The sequence below is a fragment of the Clavelina lepadiformis genome, chromosome 7, assembly GCF_947623445.1.
Source record: "Clavelina lepadiformis chromosome 7, kaClaLepa1.1, whole genome shotgun sequence".
Classification (NCBI taxonomy): Eukaryota; Metazoa; Chordata; class Ascidiacea; order Aplousobranchia; family Clavelinidae; genus Clavelina; species Clavelina lepadiformis.
The window spans coordinates 12,219,054-12,231,739 of record NC_135246.1 but is presented as its reverse complement, the minus strand read 5'-3'; the positions used below and the strand labels follow the sequence as shown (position 1 = coordinate 12,231,739).

The 12,686-nt window shown below is 37.5% G+C and overlaps 1 protein-coding gene across 1 annotated transcript; it reads left to right on the top strand.

Moving 5' to 3' along the window:
- Positions 1-5,378: 5,378 nt before the first annotated feature.
- Positions 5,379-11,667, top strand: LOC143466122 (kelch-like protein 10). The gene is made up of 13 exons (XM_076964737.1): positions 5,379-5,668; positions 5,745-5,853; positions 5,955-6,097; positions 6,895-7,074; positions 7,185-7,291; positions 7,891-8,048; positions 9,567-9,669; positions 9,912-10,075; positions 10,142-10,233; positions 10,336-10,441; positions 10,568-10,708; positions 10,915-11,132; positions 11,274-11,667. Exons 1-13 carry the CDS (start codon positions 5,481-5,483, stop codon positions 11,554-11,556), a joined length of 1,992 nt encoding a protein of 663 aa, XP_076820852.1. The 5' UTR covers positions 5,379-5,480; the 3' UTR covers positions 11,557-11,667.
- Positions 11,668-12,686: the final 1,019 nt, after the last annotated feature.

Sequence of the window (12,686 nt, the reverse complement as noted above, 5' to 3'; positions counted from 1 at the left end):
CCCTTTTGTTTAGTCGTGAGTAAATTACTACAAGATTATAGGCCTATGTATCATAATTTATAAACAGGAGTAACGCTGATTAGTAATTAACTTGCAAAATAAAGGAGAGGAGATTTTCGGAAACTAAATACAAAATAATAAGTTTTGTGTCTCATCGGTCCCACGTCACTTCTCTTACTCTGTATTCGGAATTATATTGTAAAATTTTAAATACTCTAATAGAGATCATTGTACGTCTCGATGTGACTGACACACGGCGTTAAAAATGGAAATGGGCTGGCCTTAAAATTAAAGTGCGCTGGCAATTGCAATGGGCTGGTCTCAAACCCACTTTTCAGTCACAACTTTCTCTCCACCATCGTGTAATTTTTTTAAATGTTCATATTGCATTGCCCGAATTTGGAAGTATTCATCAGGACGTCGTCGTCAGCAAGTGTCATTATAATGCCTTGGTCAACGGCATTACAAAGGTAGTACCGCTGGATATTGAACCCATTATCCAGACCTCATTATTGTAAATCCAGGCTCTAACCACTCTGCTACTGAGCCCCAGCTTGCATGTTTCTTGCTTTCTGAATCCGGGCAAAACTGCAAAAAGCCTGCAAGTCGAAATATAAAATGAAGTTAATCAGGAAATGCTCACATAAAAGTTCTGCTACTGCGGCTTTAGCGGTGAGGAATCATCTCCATGCAGTGGCGTAGCAGCCACCTGGCGGTTCTGGCTCTGCGCCAGGGGCGGCAGGCTGCAAGGGGGCGGCAAAATAAGGCTGCACAGTGCACACAGCACGAGAATTTAAAAAAAATGGAGCGGTAAACAAGCTATTTTGTTACAATTTGGTCCCGCTGACCAAGAAAACTGTGAAAGGTGAACCAGTCCTGGGCATTTAAGCGTTTAATTGTAAACTTTTAAGTTGTTATTGATTGTAAACGTTTAAATGACAGGTTGTGGTTAAATTTATACAAGTGTTAATTTAGACTCGAAAATGAAACGTGTCAAAGAGAGTGGAGCTTTTTTTAAAAAGAAGAGAAAGCAAGAGAAGCAGAATTAAAAAAGCACAAGGGAGCTATGCTAAAATTTGTAACCTCTTCTGGTTCAAATGTTTCTTTAGCATTACCAGAGAACGATTCAAATGAAAACCCAGACAATAATGCTGAGCTCCAGAGAGATACTGAAAATATCAGCTTATCAGCAGAAACGCAAGAAACAGGGTCTAACTGTACCGAATAAGGCCCACCTAACATTTTTTTGAAAATAACTCAAGAACCATAAATGAGAATAGACTGAAAAATCGTATTCTATTAGTGAGGGTATATGACTACAACATATTAAAACCACAATACCTGACAACCCCCCAAAAAATTTTTATAAAGAAATTAAAAATTCCAAAAAATGGGCCTTATTAGGAACATAGGCTCCTAATAAGGCCCACCAATTTTGTGAGTATTTTGATTCAAAACATAGTAATAGACAACATATAACATTATTAGAAATTTCACATTTTAAGTTGTACAAACATTTAAAATAATTCCACTAGGCGCATCAAAGTAACTGCAACAATTTGCCAACTGATGACTGGAACCACTCTTGAAGTCTGGACATCAGTTAGCCAGGCATCTTGTATGGGCCTTATTAGGCGCATGTGGCATCAACGAAAAAAACGTCACATTTTTATCATCAGAAAAATTTTAGCAAAAAAAAGTGCATTATCCTTTTCAATACTAAGTTGGTTGTTACATGAAAACTTCAGCCGGCTGATTACAGTTCATTTAACCGGCCAAATTCTCACTTACTTTTTTTCTAAATTAACAAAACCACCTTAACTGCAAATATCAAATTTTTGTTGTGCTCTAGCGAATCGGTTGATCACGTGACAAGGATGAAATCTGGTAAACCATCATGAATTTATATTAGTTTTTATGTAGGGACAAAATCATTTATTTATTTGCACGGGTTTGCGAAATATGAGCAATGGGCCTTATTAGGGACCGGGCCTTATTCGGTACAGGTACCTTATCAAAAGTAATACCAATGAAATCAATTATGCATTGCCAGTTATAGATGGAGACGAAGGTGAAAATAACGACGAAGCAGTTGCAGTAGTCAACAATTTGCCCAATGATGTGGCCTCTTGGCCTGAAGTTATAGATCACCATTTGTATGGATGAAGAGCGAAAAAAGTGGATAGCAATTTTAGAAAGCGTTGTTGATGTCATATTATTTCTAAGTAAGCAAAACCTTCCTTTTCGAGGACATCGTGAAGCTTTTGAATCCAACAACCAAGGGAATTTTTTAGAGACCGTGAAGCTTCTGGAAAAATATAGTCCCGTACTCAGCAAACACCTTTCTGATATTCGTATTTCTACGAAGATGACAACTACTTATCTTTCTCCCACTATTCAAAATGAGCTTATTTTGCTTCTCAGTAAAAAAGTCAAAAACATCGTTCTTGAAGAGGTGCGCGAAGCTAAATAGGCTATTTTGCGATTATGTGCGACAGTACTCCGGACGTATCACATACTGATCAAATGACTCTTATAGTCAGATATGTAACAATCAAAAACAGTATTGCCCAACTGAAGGAATTGTTTTTGAATTTCTTTCCGTTGAGCGGAAAAACGGCAGCTGAAATTTCTCAATCTATTCTAGATGAACTTGAACTAAACAACTTAGATGTGATGATGTGTAGGGGAAAAGGCTACGACAACGCATCTACTATATCGGGAATTCATACTGGAGTTCAGCAAAAAATCAAAAACATAAATCCAAAAGCACTACTCGTACCGTGTGGAAATCACACACTGAATCTTGCAGGTGTTCATGCATGTTCACTCTTGTTCATGCCGTCGGATCGTCGCATTTAAGCGACAGATTTTCGTTGTTTTACAAAGTATGTTTTTTTGCTGCCTCTACTCATAGATGGGATGTCCTTCTAATCTAAAGCATGCGCCAATCGCGTTGAAGCGAGTGATTGATACGCGATGGAGCGCACACCATGGCCCTTCACGCAGGTTTTGATGAGTTTATGGATGCTCTAGAGCAGTGGTTCTTAACCTTTTTTCCCCCAGCGCCCCTTTTCAGAGGTTTCCATAGTCTGCCGCCCACCATAATGAAAGGGCTGTGTTAAAAATTATAAATGTTTAGCGAAAAGACCGGCTTAATCACAAATCCGGTTGCCTTGTATTTGAGAGAAGCGGTATTATTTAATAAACAGAAATAATAAGAGAATGGTTGATACACAAAAATACACATTAATAAAGCAGGAAAAATGTATTTAATGACTACCTTGGGCCTGGTGATAACTTGCCAACTTAAGTATATCAGGTTCAATATTTGATAAAAAGAGTCTCAGATCACCCTTTTTACTTATTTGCAATCTATTTCTCTGCTTAGTTAAGAGTTGCAAGACCGAACTGAATCCCTTCTCTACCAGGTATGATGAAGGAAATGCTAACAGTAATAATTTGATTTTTTCCCAAAGATGAGGATATTGCAATTAATCACATATGCAATTAATCACATAAACAAGTCAGGCTAACAACTGCAATACATATACAAAATTGGCTGGGATTAAAGCTGATGCACATTGCACAACTAGATATAACGGAAGGAAAATGGGCGTCAACAAAGCACATTTTAATGACTTCAAGCAGGTAACGGTTCACAAATCATATAAATCATTATCACTTAGTCCTAAATCATATAATTTGAATAAACAACAATGCTGATTTGGACGTTACACCCTAAACTAGCCCAAGCAGAAGTTTAACTAACAGACTGACTGACTACGTTTTGCGAATCAATTAAGCATCAGACCAGACAATGCGCATTATTATTAATTTGCAGTGAGGTTAATATCGTTACACCTTCTGAATATAGCGCCCCCCATAGCGCCCCCTGAGTATTTCCGCCCCTCTAAAAATCAAAAACGCCCCCTGGGGGGCGGTAGCGCCCACGTTAAGAACCACTGCTCTAGAGTCTAGACTCTCTAGAGGAACTATGTTAATCCAAACAAAAATCTTAATACACGAGGTGACGCTCATAGTATTCTAGAAGCGATTCAGAATTTTTCTTTCTTTTTCTTCTTATGTTTTTGGAAAGTAATCCTGCGAGAATGTCATCAATCATCATACTCAAACTTACTTGCAGCAAAAAGGATTGCTGTTAGCGCAATGCTCTAACAAGATGAAAGCGTTTGTCAACTTTTTAGTGGAAGAACGAGATAATCTGGTTAAAGGTTCTGTGGATGCAGCGATCAAAAAATGCACAGAGCTAGAGATTCCAGTTGAAGATCGGAGAGTTCGCAGAAAAAAGAAAATGCCTGGCGAACACGCAGAAGATGCTGGCCTTATAGTGTTGTTGGAGAAGTAAGACGATGCATGTTTCAAGCATTGGACAGATTTAAACTTGAAGCTGAAACTAGGTTTACCGGCATACACCACTTGAATGATATGTTTGGATTTTTTAATCCTCACGCACTGCTGCAAAGCGAAAGTCACAATGGATTCACCAACGCTTTTAGGAGCACTTTATAAGGACGAGGTGGACTTTTTGGAGCTAGCTGTGGAAATTGACAGATTTAAGAGGCTGGTGCGAAGCAGTGAAACCACGTTTGATCGTAATGCAACAGCGTTTGATGTTTTACAGTGGTTAGCTAAATCACACCTACTTGATTCGACACGTACGTAGGCCTACCATATTTATGCTTGTGTCTGAAACTTTATCTTACCATTGGTGTTTCAATTGCGAGTTGTGAGAGGAGTTTCTCAAAGCTCAAAATGATAAAGTCCTATTTACGTTCTACCATGAATGATGATCGGCTATCAGCTCTATTTTGATTTTGAAGATATTATCGCTGATTTTGCTTCGGCGAAAGCTCGAAAAGTTCAATTTTGAGGCGGCTATTGATCTTTTTTTTGCCTAATACATTTGTTCTCCATTTTTTGTCTTTTATTTTAGGCCTTAACGCTGAGACAATGAGGCTTCTTTCTCAAGCAATATAGAACTTCTGAGACGCGGCACATTATCTGTAATTATTTTTATTGAAAAGATTGCGTGAACATGAAACTATACTTCAAAATTTGCTGCAGTCTACATAGGGCGGCATTTTCATCGAAAGCCAGGGGCGGCAGCATATGCTCCTACGCCACTGTCTCCATGTTTGTCTTAGCAAACAGTTACTGAAAGTAGCTTTCACAAAGTATAAGACCTACTGCAAATAAGCAGAAACAAAGTTAGGAACCATGCATTGGCCTATGATAATACCCAGCAAATTTCTTCAATTATACTTTGTGATGCAATAATATCAAAGTTTGCGACATAATATGTTTGGCTTATTTTGCTATAATATGAGAGTTGTTGACATGACTTTGCCCTCCCGTCCTGTAATAACGTCAGGTGAAATTTCGTTATATTGTTGCGTTTAGGCTAAATTTCATTCTGTCAAAAGATTGGAACCAGGTTGTTGTCCATATCTTTCGCGATGGTACTTGGTCAAAGTGATTCTGATTCTTCTATGGTAGTAAAGTCTTCTCTGCATTTAAATAACGCCTGGAACTCCTTCAATGAATGTAGGCACCAGGGCAATTTCTGTGATGTTGTTATCAGAATTCAAGATGCTAGATTCCCTGTTCATCGCCTGGTCCTGTGTGCTTGTAGCGATTATTTTAGGTCAGGTTATCGTAGATCATAACGTTATCAAGTAAATACCAGGTTGGACTTGTGACATAAGTTTGGGATATTTCAGGTCTTTATTTCTGGGTCAGTGGAAAAGTACTGACAAACAAGAAATTGAAATACCTGGTGTATCACCAAGAGTGATGTCATCCTTATTAAATTTTGCTTATACTGGACAGGTAAGACATAAGCTTTAGTGTAGTATTTTAAAACTATTTATCAAACAAAAACAGTTCTAAGACGTTAGGAGTGTTCAGCAAATTTGTTTTATTTGCTTTAGGTGACCGTTACTTCTGTGAATGTTGAAGAATTGTTGCCAGCGGCAGATCAATTTCTCATTAGCTACGTAAAAGATAAATGCTGTGCTTTTCTTAAGCGGCATCTAACACCAAAGAATTGCATTGGAATCCGTCAATACGCTAGGTACAAATTTGCGATCAACGTTTTGCTAACCGAGGATAGTGTAAATTGATGTTGCTTTTCACCAGAGGCGGATTAGCAAACTAAAACAGTCCGGCATTTTTAGAAGTAAAGCGGCCCAGGAAAGACCTTACAGAGCGCAATGTGGACCCAGGCCAGAAAGTAAATTTGGTTTAAACGTTATAAAAAAATAACGTGGTCTAAATAAAAAAAATTGATGAAATAAATACGTTTTTAGTTTCATTTATAGCTAATTGACTTAACATAAATATAAAGTCAAACAGGTTTAATACGGAAACTTTCACAAATTAAATTTTAAAGCTTGTATTCTTTATACACTGCGATATAAGAGTTTATATGTAAACCAGAACACAATTTGAGAGGCCACATCTTGCCCATTCTCAGCTACAGCTACCAATATAATCGATAAATGCACAAACATTCGTATTACTGGTACAATACCTTTTAACTTTCGTGTTATTACTACATACTTCCTTCAAGGAATTAAGCGAAACAGTGAATATTATTTTCAAATAATATAGGCCACATAAAAAGTCCTAGGCCCAGGCCAATTGGCCCGTGTGACCTCCTCTTCTACACTGGTCTGGGCCCACGCCCAAAACAAGTTTTATAAAGTTTACCTTCCAGCGGCCCACCGGGATATTTCCCGAACTCTGCGATCCGCCCCGGCTTGTCACGATACTTCTTCAGTGTAGGCTACTATATCCATGCAACTTAAGCCAATTGTGTGTAGTCTTGTGTTCGATGTTTTTTTGATGTGTATGTACATCACCATATAGGTCTTATTACTGCATGAGGCTTGTTGAAGCTTCCACAAGATATATTTTACATCATTTTGAAGAAGTGTCGCAGTTAAGTGAAGAATACCTCTTTCTTCCGATCACCGATGTAGAACAAATTATTCGCGATGACAGACTAAATGTTCATGGCGAGGAAAGTGTCTGTGAAGCTATATTTCGGTATTTCCTTACAATTCAATGTTTTCTTATGCTCTTCCAGGTGATACATATTGGCCTGTAATTTACCGGCAACGAACAATTTTTTGTATTTTTTGTACATGCTAGAACAGATGGGTCATCCACGATCGGAGAGTTCGTCTTAAACATCTTACTGGTCTTCTTAAATGTGTTCGCTTGGGGTTACTTGAACCAGAATATTTCATGATAAAAGTTAAAGGTAAAGCTAGATTTAAGATGCTTCAGTTAAGTTTGTTCTACAAACGGATGCAACTAAAATACTTCCATCAACTCTGGCTCTAGAATTTACTTCATAAAGCCAAATTTTCTTCGTAAACGAAAGGAGCGTAGCTCCGACACAATTGCACTGTTGATGATCTTTCAAACTGATGAATTGCTTGAGTTTTTTATTTGATTGCTTGAAACTTATAACTTGTTTTATGTTGATAAATAATTACTAAATCAGTGAATGCAAACACGAAATGTGACATATAAAAACAGAATAGGAAATAGCAGGCTTTGTCAGGGCGTAAGGCTCTACAGAGTCTCGGCATACCTATAAGGCTATAACATTGGCATTGAACCTCTGTTTCAACAAATAATTAAATAAGTTAAGTTACTGCTATATTTGACAACTTACGCTTTAGAGTTAGAAGCTTTAGTTTCGTAATTGGCGACTACTAAATAGGTTACCTAACACATCAACTTTAGTAATCGATGGGAAATATCGCCAACCTGAAATTAATTAGCAATTTGAAACAAATTATTGCACAAAGAACATTAGACTATGTGGAATGTGGTTATAGTTGTTGTATAAAGGTAACGAATTGGTAATGGAATGCATAGCCGAGTGTCGTAACTTGATTAAAGAAGCGATGAAGGTGGTGTGCGATTTGCACGCACATGCTGGCATTGAAAGTCTTCCCACAGAAGAAAATCTTTACAACCTTCTTCTTCGTCCGAGACTCCCAATTGAGGTAAATTTAATGAAATTCAAACTAAATCATATTTTACACCTACACTTTTTCGTGCAAATTTATGACAATGAATAACACTGGCCAACAAAAAAATTTTGGCATGGAAGGTAAGAACGATTTTAGGGTATATCAGGGGCGCTGAGCTCGAAAATGCCATTAGTTTTTGCAGATTGGCTCTAGTTTTTAAGATATTAGCGAATTTTGATATTTTTGGTACCTCTTAATTTTGAACGTAGGTTGCATTTTATCTTAAAGAACAGCCTATATTAAATGTTGTTGTAAGTCTATCTGCACTAAAACCACAAGAATGGGCAAAAGCTAAAGACACAATGAGATTAGCTAAATGAAGAAGTGCTGCATAAGTCTATTCTTTTCCGTATATTCAACACAAAAAATGCCCCATTTATTCGTCTTTTCAACAGATTCTCTTAACATATTGCAATGTGTGAGACTAAGCTTCCAATACCACATTAAAAGTTGCTTGAAGTGAACAATAAATAGCAGTAATTTGGTAATAACAAACCAAGTATGCCTAAGGCAACACAAGAAAGACGACAATTTGTAAAAACAGACGAAATAAACAAGTAATCAATTTTTTTATTTGCCACGGAGTATTCAAAATAAAACACTATACGAAAAAATATACCCATCTCAGGTGTAGCCGCCTTGTTGTCCTAAGAGAAAGTTGAACATTTTCAAATCAACGCATATCTCCCAGTTATGCTCAGTATAAGAAAGTTTGCCTTGTTGTCCTAAGAGAAAGTTGAACATTTTCAAATCAACGCATATCTCCCAGTTATGCTCAGTATAAGAAAGTTTCTTCAAGATCATCTTTACACTTTGGTAGTGTTCCTTTAAAACGACTGAGTGGCCAATTGGAACACAGGCAAACTTATTTTCGTTGTGAAGTAGCACACATTTCAAGCCTTTTTTGGAGCTGTCAATGAATGAACTCCATTCTTCTGGTTTATACTCAAGTACACCCATAGATGAAAGAAGTCCTTCGATGTTTTTACAGTACACAAAATTATCTTCTTGAGAGAAAAATTGCATTAACATTTCTTCTCTGTCCCGGTAAAACGTTATTTTTGTTGCCGAATCAAGAATGTTATGCTATGTGTTGATGTTAAGGCTTATGTTAGTGCTTGATGGGAGATGATATAAACTAATCTAAGGTCTTATTTACCTCCCAAGCGAGAAATTTGTGCCAGACAACTCAACATTTGGGCAAAACTAAATAGCTGCTTCACATGGCTTCAGTTTTTGTTAACCTACGTTACTCACTAGCATACATTTGTAACTTTTCATGGCGTATTTAGGAAAAAAGCAATATCTCAAAAACTAGAGCCAATTCAGCAAAGTAATGGCATTTTCGGACTCAGCGCCCCTGATATACCCCTAAATCGATCTAACATATCATGCCTTTTGAAAAAAAATTTTTTTTGTTGGCCTGTGTAATAAGTTTGTTTTGTAAGATATGTTTTTTGTACCCTTGCATGGCAGTTTCTATACATACAGGTTCTTCTTGCAATCGGAGGTTGGAGTGGGGGAAGTCCCACAAATGCAATAGAAGCCTATGACCCAAAAGCTGAAAACTGGCTTAACGTCAGCACTTTGTCAGGTAAATATAAGATCATTTTTGATTTATTGTCAGTATTTTATTTCAAGTTGTTTACACTCCAGCGCTTTACGTTCAGCACCACTCTTAGCGTTAGCACTGTGAAAATACGTCCATTTAGTTTACTGTACATAGGCTACATGTGAAGAATTATGAAAGTAAACATATTTAGACATAATTATTCGTCATTATAGCTTTTGGTTTTGGTCGGTACATTTTTGCAAGCTTTTTCTTATCTATATCAGACAATAACTTCGTTGGCCAGAGTCGGAATCTTTCGGACATTCCACGGGCTTATCACGGCGTTGCTTACGTCAGTGGCTTTGTGTATGTGATTGGTGGTTTTGATGGTGTCCATTATTTCAACACCGTTCGAAAGTTTGACGTTTCTACATTTGAATGGACTCAAGTAATTTTTGATTTAATTTTAATTTGACGACTTTAACAAACTTTTTAAACAGCGACGTTTTTACAGGAGCTTTCGATGATGCATAACCGCTGTTACATCAGTGTCGCTGTGCTAGACAAAAAAATATATGCCCTAGGAGGAATGAATGGAGAATCAAGGTGTAGCCTATAGTATATACAGCAACAACAGTTGGTAGCAACCAATCGTAATTGACATATACAGCATATAAGCACCTGTTATGTAACCATAGTACTGTTAAGATTGAATTCAGGGGAATGCTATGATCCGTATCTGAAACACTGGGCTCTGTTGCCCGACATGAACGAACGAAGAAGTGATGCCAGTGCCACCTCAATGGAAGGAAGGGTAACCTTATACAATGGCTAAAATAAAGACGTAGATCTAACGAAATAGGCTGAACGTAGATCGGACTCACTTAACATGCTGTTCGATTCAAACCTATTAACAATAAACCTGAAAGAGGTTGTATAGGTTTATATTGCAGGTGGCTTCAACGGACAGGAATGCCTTTTTACTGCGGAATTTTATGAATCGGACGCCTCCGTGTGGACTCGAATCACTCCGATGCGAAGTAGAAGATCCGGAGTCTCTATCATAAGTTATCACGGACTGGTCAGATGCGAATGTCCTACGTTTGTTTAAGCAGATATTTGAAGATATATTTCCTATATTAGGGTTACTTGCTAGTTACAACGTTAACTAAAGAAAACGTTTCACACATACCTTAAATTCCTGTTTAATTCTTGCGATGTCAATGGTTACAACTAATGACTTTACAAAAAGTGTTGTTGGAATTCGACTTTGGACATATTTTACAGATATATGCCGTGGGTGGCTTTGACGGCGTCAACCGACTTCGTCATGCCGAAGCTTACAATCCGCTCAGTAACACATGGAGAAACATTAGTAGTATGGGAACTCCAAGATCTAATTTCGGTATCGAAGTTATCGATGACAGGCTACTTGTTGTGGGCGGATATAACGGTCAAAGAACATCGTCCGCTGTAGAAGCTTATGAAGAAACCACCAATGAATGGTAAATAAATAATTGACCGCTTAAATATGCCTACGCGGTTGCACCCCACCTTGCTTATGCATCATAAACTATTGGTTGGGTGTAAACGAAGGAAAATCAATGATGAAAATTTTCGGTAATGAAATGTTTTAATTCATTCAGGTGTTTAATCAAGGACATGGACATATGCAGAAGTGCTTTGAGCTGTTGCATCATTCGCGGTCTTCCTCACGAGATAATAAAAAAGTATTGTCTTCCCCGGGACATCTCGTCGCATTGTTGCGTTGATGAAGAAAACTTTATGAACCACGAGTTGGAGAGTAGTGAATCCGATCGGAGTGATGGCTTATTTGCAGATGAAGAGATGCAACAAATCGACAACAACGAGGTTCCGGAGGAAATAATAGTTGTTGACGATCAAATGGGCAGCATGGAAGATTTATAAACGTTTTCTTTATTTGCTGTTTCCAATAAAACTCTATATCGGGAGACATTTTGCGCCAGTGGTAGAATACAAACAAATAGTCTAGCATGTAGGTCTATACTGTATTATAGCATATGTCCCACCTTGCTTAACGATTGCGTAAATTTTAAGCGTATAGTAATTAATATACGAATGTACAGTAGTATAAGGTAAACTTAACTTATATGTACGCTTCTACAGCCAGAAGTGTATAGCAGGGGAATTAGCCCTTGGGGCATGACCAGTTTTAGCGCCCTACCTGTGATAGTTATTACAATAGTAGCGTATTATTAAACAGTGTCTTCCACTGGAATATTAAAAATTGCACTAAAAGAGAGACTTTCCCATACATTTTTTACACTTATCCAAAAATTAAGCGCTTTTATGCTTATAAAACTGTCTTTGTAATTTTTGCTATAAAAGACCAAAATTTTTTTTTATGGTAAAGCAAAAGTGTGTTGTATTTTAGAGTATTTCAGAGCATTGGCGTTCAGCCGTCTAGGTCGGGTCTCTGGGAAAGAATCACGTGGTAAAATGAAATGAGGTAAAACTATGGTCACGTCCGTCACCGATACTGTTTGAGCATTCAGAGGAAGACAGACTAGGTTATTAGCCAAAACAAACGCCATCACACAAAATTTAACCACTTTGCGTTTAGCAACGAAACCTAGCTTGCCTCTTACTAGTTATTGTTTGACGCTAAAAGATATTTTCTGACATGGAAACACTTTGTGACAATAAATCTGCTCAGCACGGGACGTTGGCTTCTCGAAAGTCTGAAGATAAAACAAACTTGTTTTGAAGAAATCTCACCAAACTCCTGGAGAAGTGAAGGTCGAGAATACTGAAGAGGATTTGTGTTTGTTCAAGAATTATAAAAGCTTATTTCAAGCAAAACATATTGGGCCAAATAAATGGCCTTTCAAAACAACAAGCTAATGTAATAGAGTATATTATAGAAAAATGACGACAATGTTAAAAACTGGTGGCACAAAGACATAATTCCCTAATGAACGGCAGATAATACAAAAAACTCCACCAAAGTATATCAACTCAAGTTCCTCAGAACCGTTACGTTAGAAAATTAAATGCCATCACTCAGTTGTTTGAAC